Below are 17,929 nucleotides of genomic sequence, written 5' to 3' on the forward strand. Positions count from 1 at the left end.
TATGATGTATTCAAACTAACTTTTTGTCTATCTTTACCTTTCACCTTCCTGCCTCTGCCTGCCAACTTCACCCCTCCCTCTTCCCTACCTGGTTCTATCTACCCACCACCCTTTACCCCAAGAGGCTGCAGATGCTGGAATCTGGAGCAACACAATTGAGCAATGCCTGTGGGAGGAGAGCAGCTGTCAACATTTTGGGTTAAAACCCTCAAGGACTCGACCAAAAATGTTGAAACTTGCTCTCCTCCCACAGACATTCCTTGACCTGATAAGTTCCTCCAGCAGATTGTTTATTGAGCCTTCACCTCTCCTCAGCCTAACAATCACCTCTTACCCTGTCTCACCACTCTTCCTCTCTCCTTTGTACAGTTATGTTCCTTCTCTATTTAGTCCTGATGTAGGGTTTCCACCCAAAATGTTGGAATTTTCTTTCCCCAACAGAGGCTGTTCAACCTGTTGATTTGACCAGGTATGGAAACACCAAAGCCTACAGAAAATGGTGGATACAGTCCAATCTATCGCAGCCAAAGCCCTCACCACCATTGAGTATATTTACAAGGAGAGTAACACCACAAGAAAGCAGCATCCATCATTAAGCATCCCCACCATCTGGGGCATGCTCTGTTCTCTCTATTATCATTGGGTAAGAAGCTTAGGTCCCACACCACCAGTTTCAGTAAGTTATTACCCCACAACCTTTCAGATGCCTGAACCAGCGCAGATAATGTCACTCACAAACATGAACTGATTCTACAACATACAGACTCAATTTCAAGGACTCTTTACAACTCATGTTCTCCATAATCATTTTCTATCTGCACCATTTTTCTTCTTTTGCACATTGGTTGACTGTTAGTCGTTGTTTATGTATAGTATTTTTTGTAAGTTCTATGGTATTTCTTTATTTTCCTGTAAATGCCTGCAAGAAAAATCACTCTCAAGGTAATATACCATAGAGTCACAGAAAAGTACAGTACTTTGATAACAGATCTTATTTTGACTTTTTCCCGCATTGTTTGTAGCTGACCAGCTTATCACATTAAAGAATTAATTCAGATTACATAAAAGAATGAAAAAATAGAGTTTTTAATTAACTTTTAAATCTTATAAAGAATGCTAAATTAAAAATTAATTAGGCACATATAATTAAGCCTAAATTTTCATTATAAGTATAAAAGTTTAGTGCTATGATGATACAGTGACTAGCTCTGAAACCATGCAGCTCCAGGGAAAAGGATTTGATCCTGACTTTGAATCCTGCCCGTATGGAGTTCAGATGTTCTCCCTATTACTGTTTCATTTACTATGGGTGCACCAGCGTGCTCCCACTTCCTAAACACACGCTGGTCAGTTAATTGGGTAAAGCAATTAACCACCAATGTGGGTAAATGACAGAAGAATCAAAGCTGATTTGAGGGGTACAAGCCAAGGCATAAGTTGCCGGGCTACAGGGTGATTTAGGGACTGGAACCATTCTGCTTTCTCCTTTGGGAGCTACCACAGGCCTGGAGGGCTAAATACCCTCACTGTACATTTTTTAAAGTTGACAAGTCATAAAAACAATAGAAGCATTTTAAATCTCTAATGTTTTGTAATTGTTACATGAGAGAATTATAATATGAAATCATATAATTTGTTTTCAGGTCAGATCATTTGCCAAGCATAATTAGTGCTCAGTGGACCATTAAAAGTTCACTTAGACCCCAGGTAACTTTACATAAGATTTTCAGTGTACTTTGTTTTTCACTCAGACTTGTTAACTTGATTTGATTCATGTTAACTCAAATGATTTCCCATGGTTGCGATGGAAAAGACTTTAAATATATAGCTATATGTGGAAGCATATTGAATAATTGAGAGAATCAATAATTTCCAATGTTGAATTGCACATCAGCAGAATTTTTAATATTGCTATTGGTTTAATTGTTTTCTGTCAACAAACATTGGCAGTTTCATCCAAAATATCAGAGCAAAACCTGTGCCATTGCTGTCAGTGCCACCCTTTCTAATTGATTCTTATCCTAGATTCAGATCAGCCCTGACTTCTGAAGCATCAAAGCCACTTCTCTGAACTTTGATTCTTTCAGACTCAGGTCTCCTGTTTTGCTCTTGATAAACAGGAGGAGAGCTTAAAATGTGCAGAATTTGTTATTAAATTTTAGTGTGCAGGAAGAGAGCTCCAAAAAGTGCAAAGTCTAAACCTGTAGTCACATCCTCTAGCCATGATGCGCCAGCGCACTCTTCACCCATATGAGCATCTGTGGATGCAGAAGACCTGAGGAAAACACCCTGCAGGTTAACCCTTTCTCAGCTTGTTATTAAGTTGTGTTCTGAGTATAAGTTCTTCACCTAGTCATGTTCATAATGAACAAGTACTATTGCTGTTGGACTTCGCTTATCACAGACTGCCAGACCCAGAAGCCATTCTTACTTTGTTTTCTATTTGTTTACCAACTGCCAATCCATGCACAATTGTGTTCTGGCTAGTGCAATGCTTTACAGCGCCAGCAATTCGAAGACTGAGGTTCAATTCCTGCCGCAGTCCGCATGGAATTTGTATGTTCTCCATGTGTCCATGTGTTTTTTCTCTGGGTGCTTGAGTTTTCTCCCTTAGTGAGTACAGTTAAGCATGCTATGTTGACACTGGAAACACGGCAACATTTTGTGGGCTGCCCACAGCACATCCTTGGACTATTTTGGCCATTGATGTAAAAGGTACATTTCACAGTATGTTTTGATGTACATTGACAAATAAAATTAATCGAACTGAAGAAACGGTTGGAACCTGTACCCAAGATAATACAAAGATTGCTGTACTTCCATTGGCATCGATACCATGTTTGCATTTTGTCAGAAAGTTGAGATCTTTTAATGCAGAAGTGAAGCAGAAACAAGAGTATTTCTTAAATTTGGGATAATGAGTTACATAAAACAAAACTCTTAGAATCATAACAGAACTTACAATCATAAGCTTAAGCTAAGTGGGTCAAATCTAATTACACTCATGTCCCATAGTTGGCAAGAAAAACATGTAGAAGTTAATAATTCAAAAAAAATTGCTCTATATCTTTTATAAGTAAAGGAGCAGCAGAAACTTAAAACAGCAAAAAGCAATTTGGTTTTGATTTAATCATCTGTTACCAAATAAATCCTACTCTCTGTTGCATAAGATTGTGTTTTTCTGTTTAATATTTAGTGTTGCTTATTCGTACCAGTTTATTCTCTTTGGATATTTAATGACTTGGAATGAATGTCCATTCTATAAACTTTGAACAGTAACCTGCACTTTGTATTTCCCTCCTTGCCCAATTACCATACTGACATGATTTCTCTTTGTAGCCCAGACTTGTTCTTTCCATTAATCCTACAGAAGGCTGGCATCTATAGCCAAAACCCTGAGTCTATTAGACTCACAACTCATCACAATGAGATAGCACTGTCATCTTCTGAAATCCTCAGCAGTAAGTTAGCTAATGCAGCCATGGTCAGTCAGAGCATGAGTAAGCCTCCTGAACTGCCTTCAGAAAAAATTTAGAAAGGCATTCTGAGTGAGCTATCCAAGTGCAGATCAATATCCAGAGACCCGAAACCTGAATTAACTTAGTGAAGTACTGCTGACTAAAAAAAGTTAGACCTCGGCACCCTTCTTTACAATCAATGCTTAGAATTATAGAGGTACAGTATAGAAATGGTTTCTTCAGTGCATCACATCTAGCTTTATGCCAATCTATACACTAATCCCATTTGTATACGTTTGGCGCATAGCTTTCTGTGCATGTCCAAATGTCTTTGAGAAGTAGTGATTCTATCTTTACAAACTTCTCTGGCAGTGACATACAGATACCAAGCACACTATGTTGTAAAAAGCTTGCCCCTCAAAATCCCTTTTAAGCACTTTGTTCTCACCTTAAATCTATGCCTTACCTTGGGGAAAAGTATTCCATCAGTACTATCAATGCCTTGTATTATTTAATACACTTGTTTCAGGTCACCCCTCAGCCTCCTTTACTCCAGAGATACAAAGTCAGTCTATGCGCACTCTCCCCATAACTCAAATCCTTCAATTCAGGAAATATCTTTGAGAAACTCATTTGTACTCTCCCCAACACAGCCACATCCTTTCTTTTGCATGACAATCAGAAATGCATGCAAAAATGCTTTAAAATATTTGGGGGAAATCTTGCTCTACAATGGATCAAAAGAGTTAAGAGTACATATACAGGAATATGCATATTTGTGATATTTGTATGGTTTGGTAACTGTGCGTAGGAATCCATGGGTATGCCATGTTTATTGGATAGATATAGATAGATATATAGATATATATATACACCGTAATGTGTAGGTTGTTTGTTCACAAGCACATACTGTATGTGCACAATATGTGTATGTTATTTTAATTGTCCCTTCTTGGAAGATGAATGAAATGCAAGGACTAAGTTATCTACATAAACACTGTTTTTAAAAAATAACATAAGAATTGTAAAACATAATGTTCATAATTACACTGCACATCTGGAAGTGCTTACTAATTTGGTCTTAAGTTATGCATTCTCGAAGTTAACTTGCACTCAACATTTGTCTAGTAGGTCTCCATCATCAAGTTTCTTCTTTGTTTCCTCCCTCAACAATTAGAGCAGATATTTAAGGAGCATTCTGAAAAGAATGTGGGCTATGAAACCGTGATGAGATTGTGATTAGAAAGTCTTATTGGAAAGTTTTGATTATATAATTACTTTGTCAAATTCTTTCATTCATTTCATATGTGAATGTGTGAGTTTGTCACTATGGTTTGCATCTCCAATGTAAATATTGCTGCTAAACTTAGCTTAGCCTCCTTTTGTTTATGGGCTATGGGTCTCACAGTTAACTCTCCAAGGACCTAAGATTTAAATTCTTTGGGAATCACTTTGTGCTTTCATGTAACGTTATTTCGTGTGCTATTTAAACAAGTCACTATTTGACCAGATAAATCTGCGCAAATTAAATACCTTTATGTTTTTATTCTGGCCTGTTTCCCCATGGGAAGGAGGTCTGCAAGGAGTTCTTCATGGATCCTTTCTGAGGCTTTCCTATTTTCCCCACTGCCTCTGTCTGCTGTTCCTGTTTGCTGCCCTCCATTTTAAATGATCGAACTCCCCGGAGAGAACAATGTGAGTTGCATTGAAAATGCTGGCTCCCAAGGACACTGACTTCAGATAGATTGCACAGCACCAATGTTATTAACCCACCATTGATTCCACCACTGTGCAACAAGGGATAGCATTAAAATCTTTAAAGTGACAACAAATAGCAACTGTTTTTTAAAAAGGATGAACACCAGAAATTTAACATTGATGAAATGCACCATAGGTAGAAATGGTCACAGAAACAGACTATTGTGATGGAGCAGAAAGTAGATGACTCCTTCCTCAAAATTGTGACATTTTATCTGTTAATGCATTTAGTTGTGATCTTGCTCCTGGTTGTTGAATCGATGAGCATTGGCTGCAAGATTTTTAAAAATTCAATTGTAGTATTTGCTGGTTAGTGTTTTCCAATTTTTAAAGTGTTTGCATTCTGTTCATTTCCCTGCTAGTCCAGCAATGTTTTGATTTTAAAATCCTCTCCATGACCTTGAGTTCCTTATCACTGTACTTTCCACAATACTGCTTCTGAATCTCTGCACTCCTCCAATATTAGACTCTTGCACATGCCGAATCTTCATTACAACCCCCATGGGGCCATGCCTCAGCCGATTAGTTTTTGAGCTCAGGAATTCCCTGTGAATTTTTCTGCCACTCTCATTCTCACCTCCTAAAGGAGACTAAAGATGTACTCTTTTGACTAAGCTTTCAATCACCGGTTCTAATATTTTCTTTTTTGGCTCAGTCTCAAACTTGGTTTGATAACATTGTTATAAGGCGCCTTGTGACATTTTACCTCATTACTGGGGATAGATACATGAAAGCTTAAATTGTTATGTTGCTGCACAACATCAGTAATTTCCGGAGCCATAGCATTAACTTAGCTACTCGTGATTCAAAGTAAGAATGATGGGACTCTGAGTGAATAACTTCTCTGGTGATTCTTTTTTCATTTTTGTTAGAGAAAAAAATTCTTTAGTCGTCTACTTCCCTTCGACATCCAATGAGTATAGCTAAGATGAAAAACTTACCAGATTAAAAAAGAGAACCATTAAAACCCACCCAATGTGTATTTGTGTGTGTGTGTGTGTGTCTGATATAATCAGCCAATCATGTCGCAGCATAAAAGCATGTGGGCATGGTCAAGAGGTTCAGTCGTTGTCTGGGAAAAGCTGACAGAAAGGCGACAGTAACTCAAATAATTATGTGTTACAACAGTTGTGTGCAGAAGAGCATCTCTGAATGCACAACATGTCAAACCTTCACGTGGATGGGGTGTAGTAGCAGAAGACCACACTGGGTTCCATTCCTAAGAAAGTGGTCACTGAGCGTATATATTTATTCAAGGGACGTGGGTGTCACAGACTGAGCTAGCATCTAATTGCCCATCTCAAGTTGCCCTCGAGAATGTAGTGGTGAGCTGTAAGTATAAATAACAAAGTAAAATTTATAACCATAAAAAACGTTCAGGCAAAAATAATGGCAAGCACTTGACAGCACGAACAGGACAATGCCATTCAGTCCGTCTTGTTCTGGTGTTTGATTAGATCACGGCAATCTGTATCTCTATTCAGCTCTGCTCCGATGGACAATTTATCTTGTTTCAGCCAAGACTGAGCATTAAATTTTAAACAGAGGATCGAAATGATTAGTGACAACTGAAAATGAGACATCTTTTTTTACCCTCTGTAAAAGGCCAAGTGCACCTCTGGAAACCGGGCCAGCAATAAATAAGGACCAGACTGATGATTCATTGACAAATGCAAATGAAAGAACAATAATGATGGCAAGCTACTTGAAATACCATTTTTCAAGATCCACCACAGCAAGCTACAGATTGCTTTCTCTTAAATGGAGGGAGAATGTAAGTTTACAGACCCAATTCATAGCATATTGTTTGTTTATTTAGCCAAAACTGACTTAAATGGAAATGTCAGTTGTGGAGTTATAATCCAGTTGCTTTGCACAGAATCATTTGAATGAAACTTTAAGCAGAGGATCCGTTGCCTCTCCTGGCAAGATAGAAAAAAACCTTTAACCTATTTAGCTGAAGATCATATGAAAGATATTCCTGGTGTTCTGACAAATTGGTTCCTGTGTTCCCTTCAGTATATGATTATACCTCCAAGATACCTCATGGGCTACAAAGGACTGTAGAGTGTCCTGAAGGGTATGATATAAATACAAGTATTCAGTTTCACAAATAGTAAACAATCTTTGTTTAAGATTTATTGTAAAGAAAGAATGAACTGTTTATAGTCAAAGTTCAGGTATTTGCTTTTTAAATAATTTCCAACTCTAATCCTGAAGAAGAAATATAAAATAACTCAAGGTTGGAACCCTCCTAATTATTGGAAATTCCTAGCCAAGGAATACTGGGGCCGATTGCAATGAATGAATCTTTATTAAAGTGCTGCAAAGGGGTTACCATGTGACTCTGGTGTGCACCTTTCCCACTTTTATTCTAAAATTCACAGCTGAGACTGAGAACTCTCGGAAGTTTATCTGGACCTCTGGAATAGCACTGGATAGTTCCAATTTCTCAGCTTATTTTACAGATAGTATCGCACTCCAGATAGCAGAACCAACGAGTTGAGATCTGCTAGCCTTTAGAAGAGTAGGCATGCATGCACTCATCAGAAGAATCCATCAGATATAATCAGCCCATTCTTTTTTGAGGAAATGGTATATAGATGTGGAGTTGGGAGTATTTTGGGAGCACGGCTGAAGGAAGACATGCAACTTAACAAGGCTCTTATCCTACTTAGACCTGCTTGATGTATATTAGATGTTACCAGACTTTGATGGAAAGCAATCCCAGATAATGGAAAAAGGATATTTAGAGCATTAGAATCAGCAAATATTCCGACACTATTGTGATATATAACTAAATCCTTGATTAATCCAGTGTTCAATGCTACCATGGACCAACATTCAAAGGCATTGATATAAAAGCAAATGTCTTTTTTTGGCACGATTTTAATCCTGGGATTTTGAGTTAGATGCTTCAACAACTTGATACTGAGAACTTGAATTGTAAACAGGAAACAATAATCTCAGGAGCAGCAGTGAGCTGATTATCAATATTGCAAGCACCCAGAGAAGCTGATATTTCTTGGAAGGGATATACAGTGTCACAGGAAAAGTGGTTATTGAAAACATGACAGGGGAGAAAAAAACACTCCACAGGGTGCTCCTGTCAAACAGAACAGAGCTTCAGGGTGTGAAGATGTGCTTTCAGACTCCGGGATTTAATAGGAATCCACTCGACGATATTTTTATCCTTGCAAATTTGCCTGTCTCTACCTCCATGAAAGGTATTTTCTCTTGGTTATAAGATTTTGTTACAAAAAATAAGATCCTGAGAAGTTTTAACAAATTGGTTGTGGAGAGTGGATAACCATGTTTTCACTTGGGAAAATCTAGAACTAAGGGTGCCTTGTTAACTACAAAAAGTCAACCTTTTAAGAGAGAGATAATTATTTACTCACCAGCACTTGTGAGGTCTTGGAATTCTTTTCACAGAACACAATGATAGCAGAATATTTAAATATTTTGAAGCTAAGATAGATGATACTTGATCAGTAAGTGGGTGGAATTTTACCATTGGAGCAAGCTTGAGAGAGGGAGTCTCTCCTCCTCTTAATTCATCTAAACATATATTTGTATGTACAATCTCATCTTCTCAATATTTTACTATTGTTCTTCCACCTGCATACAGTGGCCTCTTTATAGGTATCTCTTGTACCTAATAAAGTGGCCACTGAGTTGTTCACAATCTTCTGCTGTTGTAATTCATCCACTTCAAAGTTTGACGTGTTCTGCATTCTCTGGTGCTCTTCTGCATAACAGTATTTTAAAGCTTAGCCATTTGAGTTACTGTCACCTTCCTGTCAGCTTGAACCAGTCTGGCCATTCTCCATTGATCTCTCTTATTAACGAGGCATTGTTGCTCAAAGAACTGCCACTCAGTGGATTTTTTTTTTGTTTTTTTGTACCATTCTCTGTAAGCTCTGGAGACTGTTGCACAGGAATATCCCAGGAGATCAACAGTCTCTGAGGTACTCGGACCACCCTATCTGACATCAAATTCATTCTACAGTCAAAGTCACTCAGATCACATTTCTTCTAGATTCTGATGTTTGTTCTGGACAACAACTGAACCACTTGACCATGTCTGCATGCTCTTGTGCATTGAGTTGCTGCCACATGATTGGCTGGTTGAATATTTGCATTAACAAGCAGCTGGACAGGTGTACCTAATAAAGTGGGCACTGAGTATATATTTCACTTACATTAAAGAATGACAACATGAGGAGCTCTCAAATACTCTATCATCTTAAAAAATTGTCTGAATGTATGAGTGACATAAATTAAAGATTGCTGAATTTTGCCCCTGAATGTGTTTGTGAATCCTTTAACAGGGTCTTGAATACCTTCAAAGCCTATGATGTGATTTGACATAGAGCAATTCCAAGTAAGTTACCAGCATGCAACCCTCACTAAAGCTGTGCCTGAAGCTACATCAGATTCCTCTGCATGTGTTGTAATTAATGGTTCTTGCTCCAACCTGCTTTCTGTTAACCTAAGCATTCCCTAAGGATCAGTCTTTTCCACTCTCTCCTTTCTTTGATATCAGTGACCTTCTTCACTTATCACCCAGTGTTATCCACTCTGACTTGCTGCTGATATCAGTCTCCACTTTAATTCCATCACTTGTCCTCATTGCACATAATTTCCCTGATCCTCCTGCTCTGCAATGGATTAATCATTACTGGGTAAAAATTACTGTCAGCGAGGTTATTCTTGAATGATTAGTCTGTTATTTTTAAGTCCTGTCTCATTATTTTATCAAAGGACCTAATTTAAATAATTTCTACAGTTCTATTTTGATTTGCCCTTTTTTAGTTAAGAATTAAAATATGTATATTTTGTTTCTTCCATGTTTCTACATATCTTCCACAAATCTAATCAACTTCTAACTTTAAGAAAGTAAAGATTTACATTTTCATGCAAAAGGTGCAGAAGAGGTTCACAAGGATATTGCCTGGATTAAAGAAAATTAGTTATAAGAAGAGATTGGACAAAAAAGTTGGATGTTTTTAGTATGTCAGAGGCTTGTGGGGAATGGAAGGTGGTAACCTGATAGAAGTGTATTAGATTATGAAAGGCAAAGATAGGGTTGATAGTCAGAGTCCCTGGGAGGAAATCTTAAATACTTGTGGGAATAGCTTAAGGATGAGTTAGTTTAAAGAAGATTTACAAGGAACATCATTTATACAGAGTGTGATAGGTGCCTGGAACACACTGCTGGAAGCAGATATAAATGCAATATTTAAGAGGTGTTTAGACAGACCCATGAATAATGTGGAGTGAAAGAAAATCGATCACATGCATGCAGATTGGACTTGTTTGGATTGGCATCATGGTTGGCACCAACATCATTGACTGAAGGTCCTGTTCCTGAGCTATGCTGTCCTTTGTCCTATTCGCATCCCTTTCAGATGTTGCAAAGCACATTATAACCAATGATGTCTATTTGTAGTGTACTCACTGCGGCAATGTGACAAAAGAGACATTTAATTTGCATTTAGTGAACTATCTAGTATCTCAACACGAAGAGCATTCTTGTCCCCAAGTTCGAGGTTCCACAATCAGGTTCGATTGCTCTTCTCTATGCCACGTTTACTGAACTGTTGGAGGTACTTTCTTTCTGTCCTTAGTGATATGAGTTGAAAGGTGAATATTAACCAAGAAACGAGAGATGATTACTGATGCTCTTTTTTCAAAATGGTACTGTGGGCTCTTTTGCATCAGAGTGTGAGGCAGTAAATCATGACACTCTGGTTTAATAGCATCACCTGAATGACAACATTTCAGCATAACCTCAGCATTACATTGGAGCACCAACAGGAAGTTTTGTTTTCAGATCACCTGACTAGAAATTGGATCTGTGACCTCTAGCTTCGAGTATACCCCATTGAACATGACAAGCTCTGCTATTACTCCTCCATAGGCTGTCAATTGTCCGCTAGACTGAAACTCCACAATCTATGGACTTATTTTCAAAGACTCTGCAACTCATGTTCTCAATATTATTAATTAATTATTTTGTTGTTATTTTTATATTTGCATAATTTGTTGTTTTTTGCTCATTGGATGTTTGTCCATATTTGTGTGTAGTTTTTCATTGATTCTATTAATTTTTTTATATCTACTGTGAATTTCCACAAGAAAATTAATCTCTTGGTAATATATGGTGACATATATGTACTTAGATATTAAATTTACTTTGAACTCATTCTCCGGACTTTATAAAAAAAACTTGCCTGACCATAGAACATAGGAGCAGAATTAGGCCATTTGGCCCATTGGGTCTTTTCCCTTTTTATTGCTAAAATTGTTATTCAACCCAAAGCCTCTTCTTCCCTTTACCTCTCTGTGAAGCCCAGATTTATGCTGGACAATGTTTAGGTACTGAATTAGTAAACTAGTAAGTGTGAGTTTAGAACCTAATTGCAGTTTGAATACTAGAGTTCTATTGCAAAAAATAAAATCCATGAAATTGAAAGGGTATTTGAAAGGAGAATAAGACTGAAACTCAGCTGTCTCTCAGTAATGTGCTTTACAGAAGGACCCCCCCCTTCTGTCCTTACTCTGTCAAGTTTCTGCGTGACTCCATTCCTGGTATTTGACTGATACTTGGTCACGAGGGTGCTCAACTAATCAAGAGTTGCATCAAAGTACAACAACTGAGAAACGAATATAATGGATGGACAATATGATTGGATTAGGCCACCAATCCTGTTGTTCATCCATTCTGACACATGTAACTTGTCATAATATTCCTGTCTATTTCATTCTGTTCTGCCAATGGAATGTAAACGTCAGGGAAGAGGCATAATTGGGTACAAGTGGCTCTCGAGGTCATTAGCATTTGCTTTCCCCCTATGTAGTGCCATGTTTCCAGGTCAAGCATGGGAAATGGAAATCTATATTTTGCCACGTACTGTGTGATTTCAATAAATGAATCTGAGAGATACCACACCGAGAATGGTTCCATGGCAGGTAGAAAGCAAAAATGACACAATCCTCCAACAAGTTTCTCCCTTCAAATGATATCAAAAACATCTAGCAGTTCTTTCATTGTTTTGAATACCCTATTTAATACAAAATCTGAAGTAAAAAGAGCTATTGATAATACGTTTTATTGTATTGTACTCTGCTCACCTAGAACTGCAGTATTGAAGGAGATTAGCTCCTTTTCTTTCCCGTCATTGTAGAAAGCAAGATGCCATGTGCCTGAATCGAGATACTGAACAAACACGGCTTCATTGATGACCAAGGTCTGGATGCTTCTCCTCTCACGTGGCGATTCCATCACACTCCATTTCTCCTTGCCGTCAAGGCGCTCCATAAAATCATACTGAAACCAGAAACAAAAAGAGGTGCACTGTAGAACTTCCGTCAAATCAGTTCACATTTACCTTCATAAAAACATACTGAAATCAGAAACAAAAAGAAATGCACTGGGAACCTTCCATCAAATCAGTTCACATTTACCTTCATAAATGTGATAATCTTCTCAATGATCTACTTAATTGAAGAGTTGTAGCTGAAGGAAGCAATTGAACTATAATCAGCTGTAAAAAAACACTTCTAATTCTGCTTTAGCACCGCTAAGTAATTCCATCACAATTTTCAGAGTATTTGCTTCACCAATTAATTTGATGATTACCGCTTGATAATCAGAGAGATTGTGTTACTTTATTAATCATCCTACATGGACATCATTGTGCTTCAAATAAACAAAAGTGGGTTGTTTTTATTTTGTATAATAGTATACAGCTGGTGAACCTGCATCTCATTGGTCATCTCTGAATATTTTTATTTCAATCAAGTGTCTTTTGGCAGCTTTTGATCGGGAAGATATTGAAACCCAGCTGTTCTCTGCAAACTACTATAAGGCCGATCAATAAACAACAAATCCTTGTAAATGCCCTTGATTAAAGTTTCTTCCCAGAAAGAAAGAGACAGCATTTATATAATGGACTGAATTGAGCTTAATTTTAACCAGCCGTTCCATGGAGAACTACTGGCTATCTGAAGTCAGTGACTCTGCAAGCTTTGGACTTGTGCATGTTTAGTTACACATTGAGTCTGAGATGAACTCGAGATCAGACGTTACTGCCACAGAGAGGACTTACCTGCATATTTTAATTGACCCATTACCTCCACACTAGAGCTGGTTGAGTCATGTGAATGAAAACACACGGGAGTTTTATGTCAGTGCTTTTTCAATATTTGCTTACATTTTATTGTGTTTAAGACCATAAGATATAGGAGCAAAATTAGGCCATTTGGCCCATTGAGTCTGCTCTGCCATTTCCTTCTCAGCCCCAATCTCCTGCCTTCTTTCTGTAACCCTTCATGTCCTGATCAATTAAGAACCTATTAGCCTATGCTTTAAAAATACCCAATGACTTGGCATCACAGTCACTTGTGGCAACAAATTCCACCGATTCAGCACTCTCTGGCTGAAGAAGTAAATCATCATCTACATTCTAAATGGACATCCATCTGTTCTGAGGTTGTGCCCTTTGGTCCTAGATTCCCCCATGACAGGAAACCTCTCGACATCCACTCTATCAAGGCCTTTCAACATTCATAGGTTTTGATAGGATCAGACTCCTCATTCTTCTGAATTCAAGTGAGCACAGGTCCAGATCCATCAGTTAGTCCTCAAATGGTAACACTTTCATTCCCGGAACCATTCTCGTGAACCTCCGCTGAACCTCCTCTCTAATGTCAGCACATCCTTTCTTAGATAAGGGATCCAAAACTGCCCACAGCACTCCAAGTGAGGCCTTACCAGTCTGTAATAATGCTTCAACATTACATCCTTCCTTTGAAATTCCAGACCTCTCAAAATCAACACTTACATTGCATTTGCCTTCCTCACTACTGACTCAACCTGCAAATTAACCTTTAGGGAATCCTGCAGAAGGATTCCCAAGTCCCTTTGCACCTCAGATTTTTGGATTTTCTCTCCATTTCAAAAATAGTCTACACTTTTATTTCTTCTACCAAAGTGCATGACTATACACTTCCTGACACTGCATTCATCTGCCACTTCTTTGCCCATTTTCCTCATCTGTCTAAATCCTCCTGCAGTCTCCCTGCTTCCTCAACATGACCTGCCTCTCCTCAAACCATCCTAAACTTGGCCACAAAGCTATCAATTCTGTTATCCAAATCATTAACATATAAGGTAAAAAGAAATGGTCTCAACACAGATCCAGGCAGAGGACCACAAATCACTGGCAGCCAACCAGAAAAAGCACCCTTTATTTCTACTCTTTGCCTCTTGCCAATAAGCCAATGCTCCACCATGTTTCTAATTAAATTTTGTTTGGTTTGTACGTCCTTTATTAGTTTTAATTTTTTGTTATTTAAATCTGAATGGTTTATAAATGTTTCCACCTATCTGAGGCAAACATTCAGTATGGAGCCCACTCCACCATGTAGGAAATATCCTGTCTGTTGCTTCTTCATGTTCAGAACCAGTAAGGGTTTGTGGGTAGGCACCACAATAGCAAGATTGGGCAGTGGGCCAGATCTGGACAAATACACTTTATTGTTTTATCACATCCTTCATACCATTAATGTGCAAACATGGTAGATGGCTAGCAGAGCTAGAATATATAAGTGGACAGTATGACACAAAACAACCAGGAAACTTTCCTAATGTTGACTGCATAATGTCTGAATTGGAAATAAATGTGTCTCTGAAAAATATACACAAAATATTGGAGAAATTCTGCAGGTAAGGCAGCATCTATGGAGGGGAATAGACAGCAATGTTTCAGGCCAAGACCCTTCATCAGGACTGGAAAGGAAGGGGGAAGAAGGCAGAATCAGAAGGTGGGGTGAGGGGCTTGTGCATAAGCTGATAGGTGATAGGTGAGTCTAGGTGAGTGGGTGGGTGAAATCAGAAGCTGGGAGATGATAAGTCAATGTGGTACGGGTCTGAAGTAGGGAGTCTAATAGAAGAGGACAGTGGATCATGGAATAGAGGGAAGGAAAAGGGGCATCAGAGGAGGCAGATGGCCAGGTGAAGAGCAGAGTAGGGGTGAGATGGGAACCTGAATGGGGAATGGAAAAAGAGAGAAGAGGAAGAGGGGAAAAACTATTGGAAGTTAGAGAAATCAATGTTCATGCCATCAGCTTGGAGGCTACCTAGACAGAATACAAGACGTTGCTCCTCCAACCTGAGTGTGGCCTCATCGTGACAGGAGTGTATGCCATGGATCAACATGTCAGAATTGGAAATGAAAGATGAATTGGAATGAGAGGCAACCGGGAGATCCTGCTTTTTGTGGCAGAGTGAAGGTGCTCATGAAGTGGTCCTTCATCTACATTTGGTCTCACTGATATAGGGGAGGCCATACATTTTTATCTTGTTATTTTTATCTTTGAAAAATACGTAATTTATACCATCATTACACTGAATAACAGCCGTGATCTTATGGATGCCAGGAAGTCTGAACAATTTACATTTATATAGCACATTTATTCTCATAAAACAAACATTTCAAGATGCATCATGAAACTGTTTTCAAACCAAACTTGATACCTAAAATCTCTGTTTCAAAAGAAAATTGCAGGCTAACCCCAGGTAATGAGCAAGTTCCATTTAAACAGACATCCATGGGTCAACTTTGTCTGCAAGTGAGAAAATAGATGAAACTCACTTGATAGAGTAACCAACCTCCACAGTATTGCACTGAATAGCATCAAAAGCACACAAGCCTAAGAAAGAAAAAGTACTGAAGGTGGCAATAGAGAGAGATGAAACTAATTCTGCTGTTCATAAAAAACAACAAAAACATGTATGTTGGACTTCTGAATTTAATAATATTATGGGTGCTTTTTCATATGTAGTAGTGCACATAATTCAGGAGCGACCTATAGTTACCAATTGTGCCTAGCTAAACCCTGATAATACAAAATAATGGGAGCTTCCTGCAGATCTTATCAATGTATTGTTCTCTGCCAATGTGAAACACAATTGGATTTCTTGCTTTTATTGAATGCACTAGCACCCTTTATATTTTATTCAACCTATTAGTATTCATTACAAAATTGACATGTGACACAGAGTTACTGTGAAGCTATTATTCAATCATAGACTTCAGATGATACCTACAAGTTTTCCTCTCACAATATCTTAAGCCATCTGGACCCCTAGAAAAAATACCCACACTATTAATCATTTGCAAAAATAATTTCTAAATTTTACATAATACATCAGTGTGCTGAACAATAATTAAAACACACACTTAAGGGAATCCAAAGGGATACCAAAGGAAAAATTAAAATGCAAATCCAATGATGACATTCCCACCAGCTCTACTGCCATTTGCAGAGATTAAAACCAGGAAGGAAAATATTTCTATTGATAAACAACCTTTATAGACCTTGGATTGTCACAAAACATTGTATTTTGAAGTGTTCTTACTGTTGTGCTGCATAAGAAGTAGCAACCAATTTGCACATAGCAAGAACCCACAAACCGGAATGTGATAATAACTAGATAATTAGTTTTGTCATGTTCGCTCAGGGTTAAGTATTGGCCAGGACTTCGGGGAGAACTCCTTTTTCTCTAAACTGGATCTTTCAACATTCTTTCGAATGAGCAAATGAGTGCATGGCTTAATGAAGTCTCATTTGGAAGACAGTACATCTGATGTTGCAGGACTGCATTGGAGAGTGTGTTTCATTTATTTTTCTGGAGAGATAATTTGAACCAACAGCCTTCACAGGCAGAATGCAAGTGAGCCACCTCTAAGCCGTGGTTAAATTTTATTTGGCCAACAGAGATATCGGATTGAATGTGGAACCTTTACAAAATTAACTATAGATTCATTCTGGTGTTTATGCTCCACACAAAATTACTAATATGTTGCACTCCTATGGACAAAGCCTGCTGCTGCTGTTTCTCTTGCTTTCCTAGATTCCCTTTGATCACGGTTATGCTAATTACCTCAAGCACTCCTTGCAGCCAATTCCACTATCTCATCAGCATATCAGTAAAGAATTTGAGTTCTTTATTGGATTAATTAGTGACTGCCTTATTTATGGATTCCAGTACAAGGAAACATTTAACAGCATGGTAGTGTAGCGGTAAATGCATTGCTTTACAGTGTCAGTGACAGGGGTTCGATTTCCTGCTGCTGTCTGTAAAGAATTTGTATGTTCTCCCTGTGACTGCGTGGGTTTCCTCTGGGAGCTCTAGTTTCCTCCCACACTCCAAAGACGTACATTGGTAAACTGTGGGCACACCATGTTGGCGCTGACAGCATAGGTGCCCCCTGCACATCCTCGGACTTTGTTGGTCATTGACATAAATGAACATTTAACTGTATTTTTTTAATGTTTCTGTGTACATATGACAAATAAAACTGAACTTATAACCTTTTCTTATCTGGCGATCCATTTATTTCATAAATATAAAAATCCCCATTACACCAAATCACAGGACTTTCTTAGTTATTAGGAGGTCCACAGCAGTTAAGTGAGATACCTCAATGTTGCAAGCAATTTGTCACACTGTGATGAAAATGTATAATGTTTATTTGCTTCTACAATCCATTTTGCAGCTACTCGTCATAACCTTTTCAAATCTCTCATCATCTTTCAGCCAAATATTGCATTTGCCCAGAGGCAGTAAGCAACAGCCAGAGGGGATGGAGAATGATGGATACAGTTATGCATTAACTTTGACAAAAGAAAATGATGCA

General features: G+C 38.2%; 1 protein-coding gene across 13 annotated transcripts in view; it reads right to left on the minus strand.

Annotated features, from left to right (window-relative positions):
* tenm2a (teneurin transmembrane protein 2a) overlaps positions 1-17,929 on the minus strand; it is a 2,964,155-nt gene that overhangs the window by 136,976 nt on the left and 2,809,250 nt on the right. For all 13 annotated transcript variants that reach the window (XM_073067293.1, XM_073067288.1, XM_073067292.1 and 10 more), the window contains one exon: positions 12,357-12,552. In XM_073067293.1, the coding sequence (XP_072923394.1) occupies positions 12,357-12,552 (196 nt within the window). The remainder of the gene's footprint in view (positions 1-12,356; positions 12,553-17,929) is intronic.

Source organism: Hemitrygon akajei, chromosome 15 (genome assembly GCF_048418815.1).
Source record: "Hemitrygon akajei chromosome 15, sHemAka1.3, whole genome shotgun sequence".
Classification (NCBI taxonomy): domain Eukaryota; kingdom Metazoa; phylum Chordata; class Chondrichthyes; order Myliobatiformes; family Dasyatidae; genus Hemitrygon; species Hemitrygon akajei.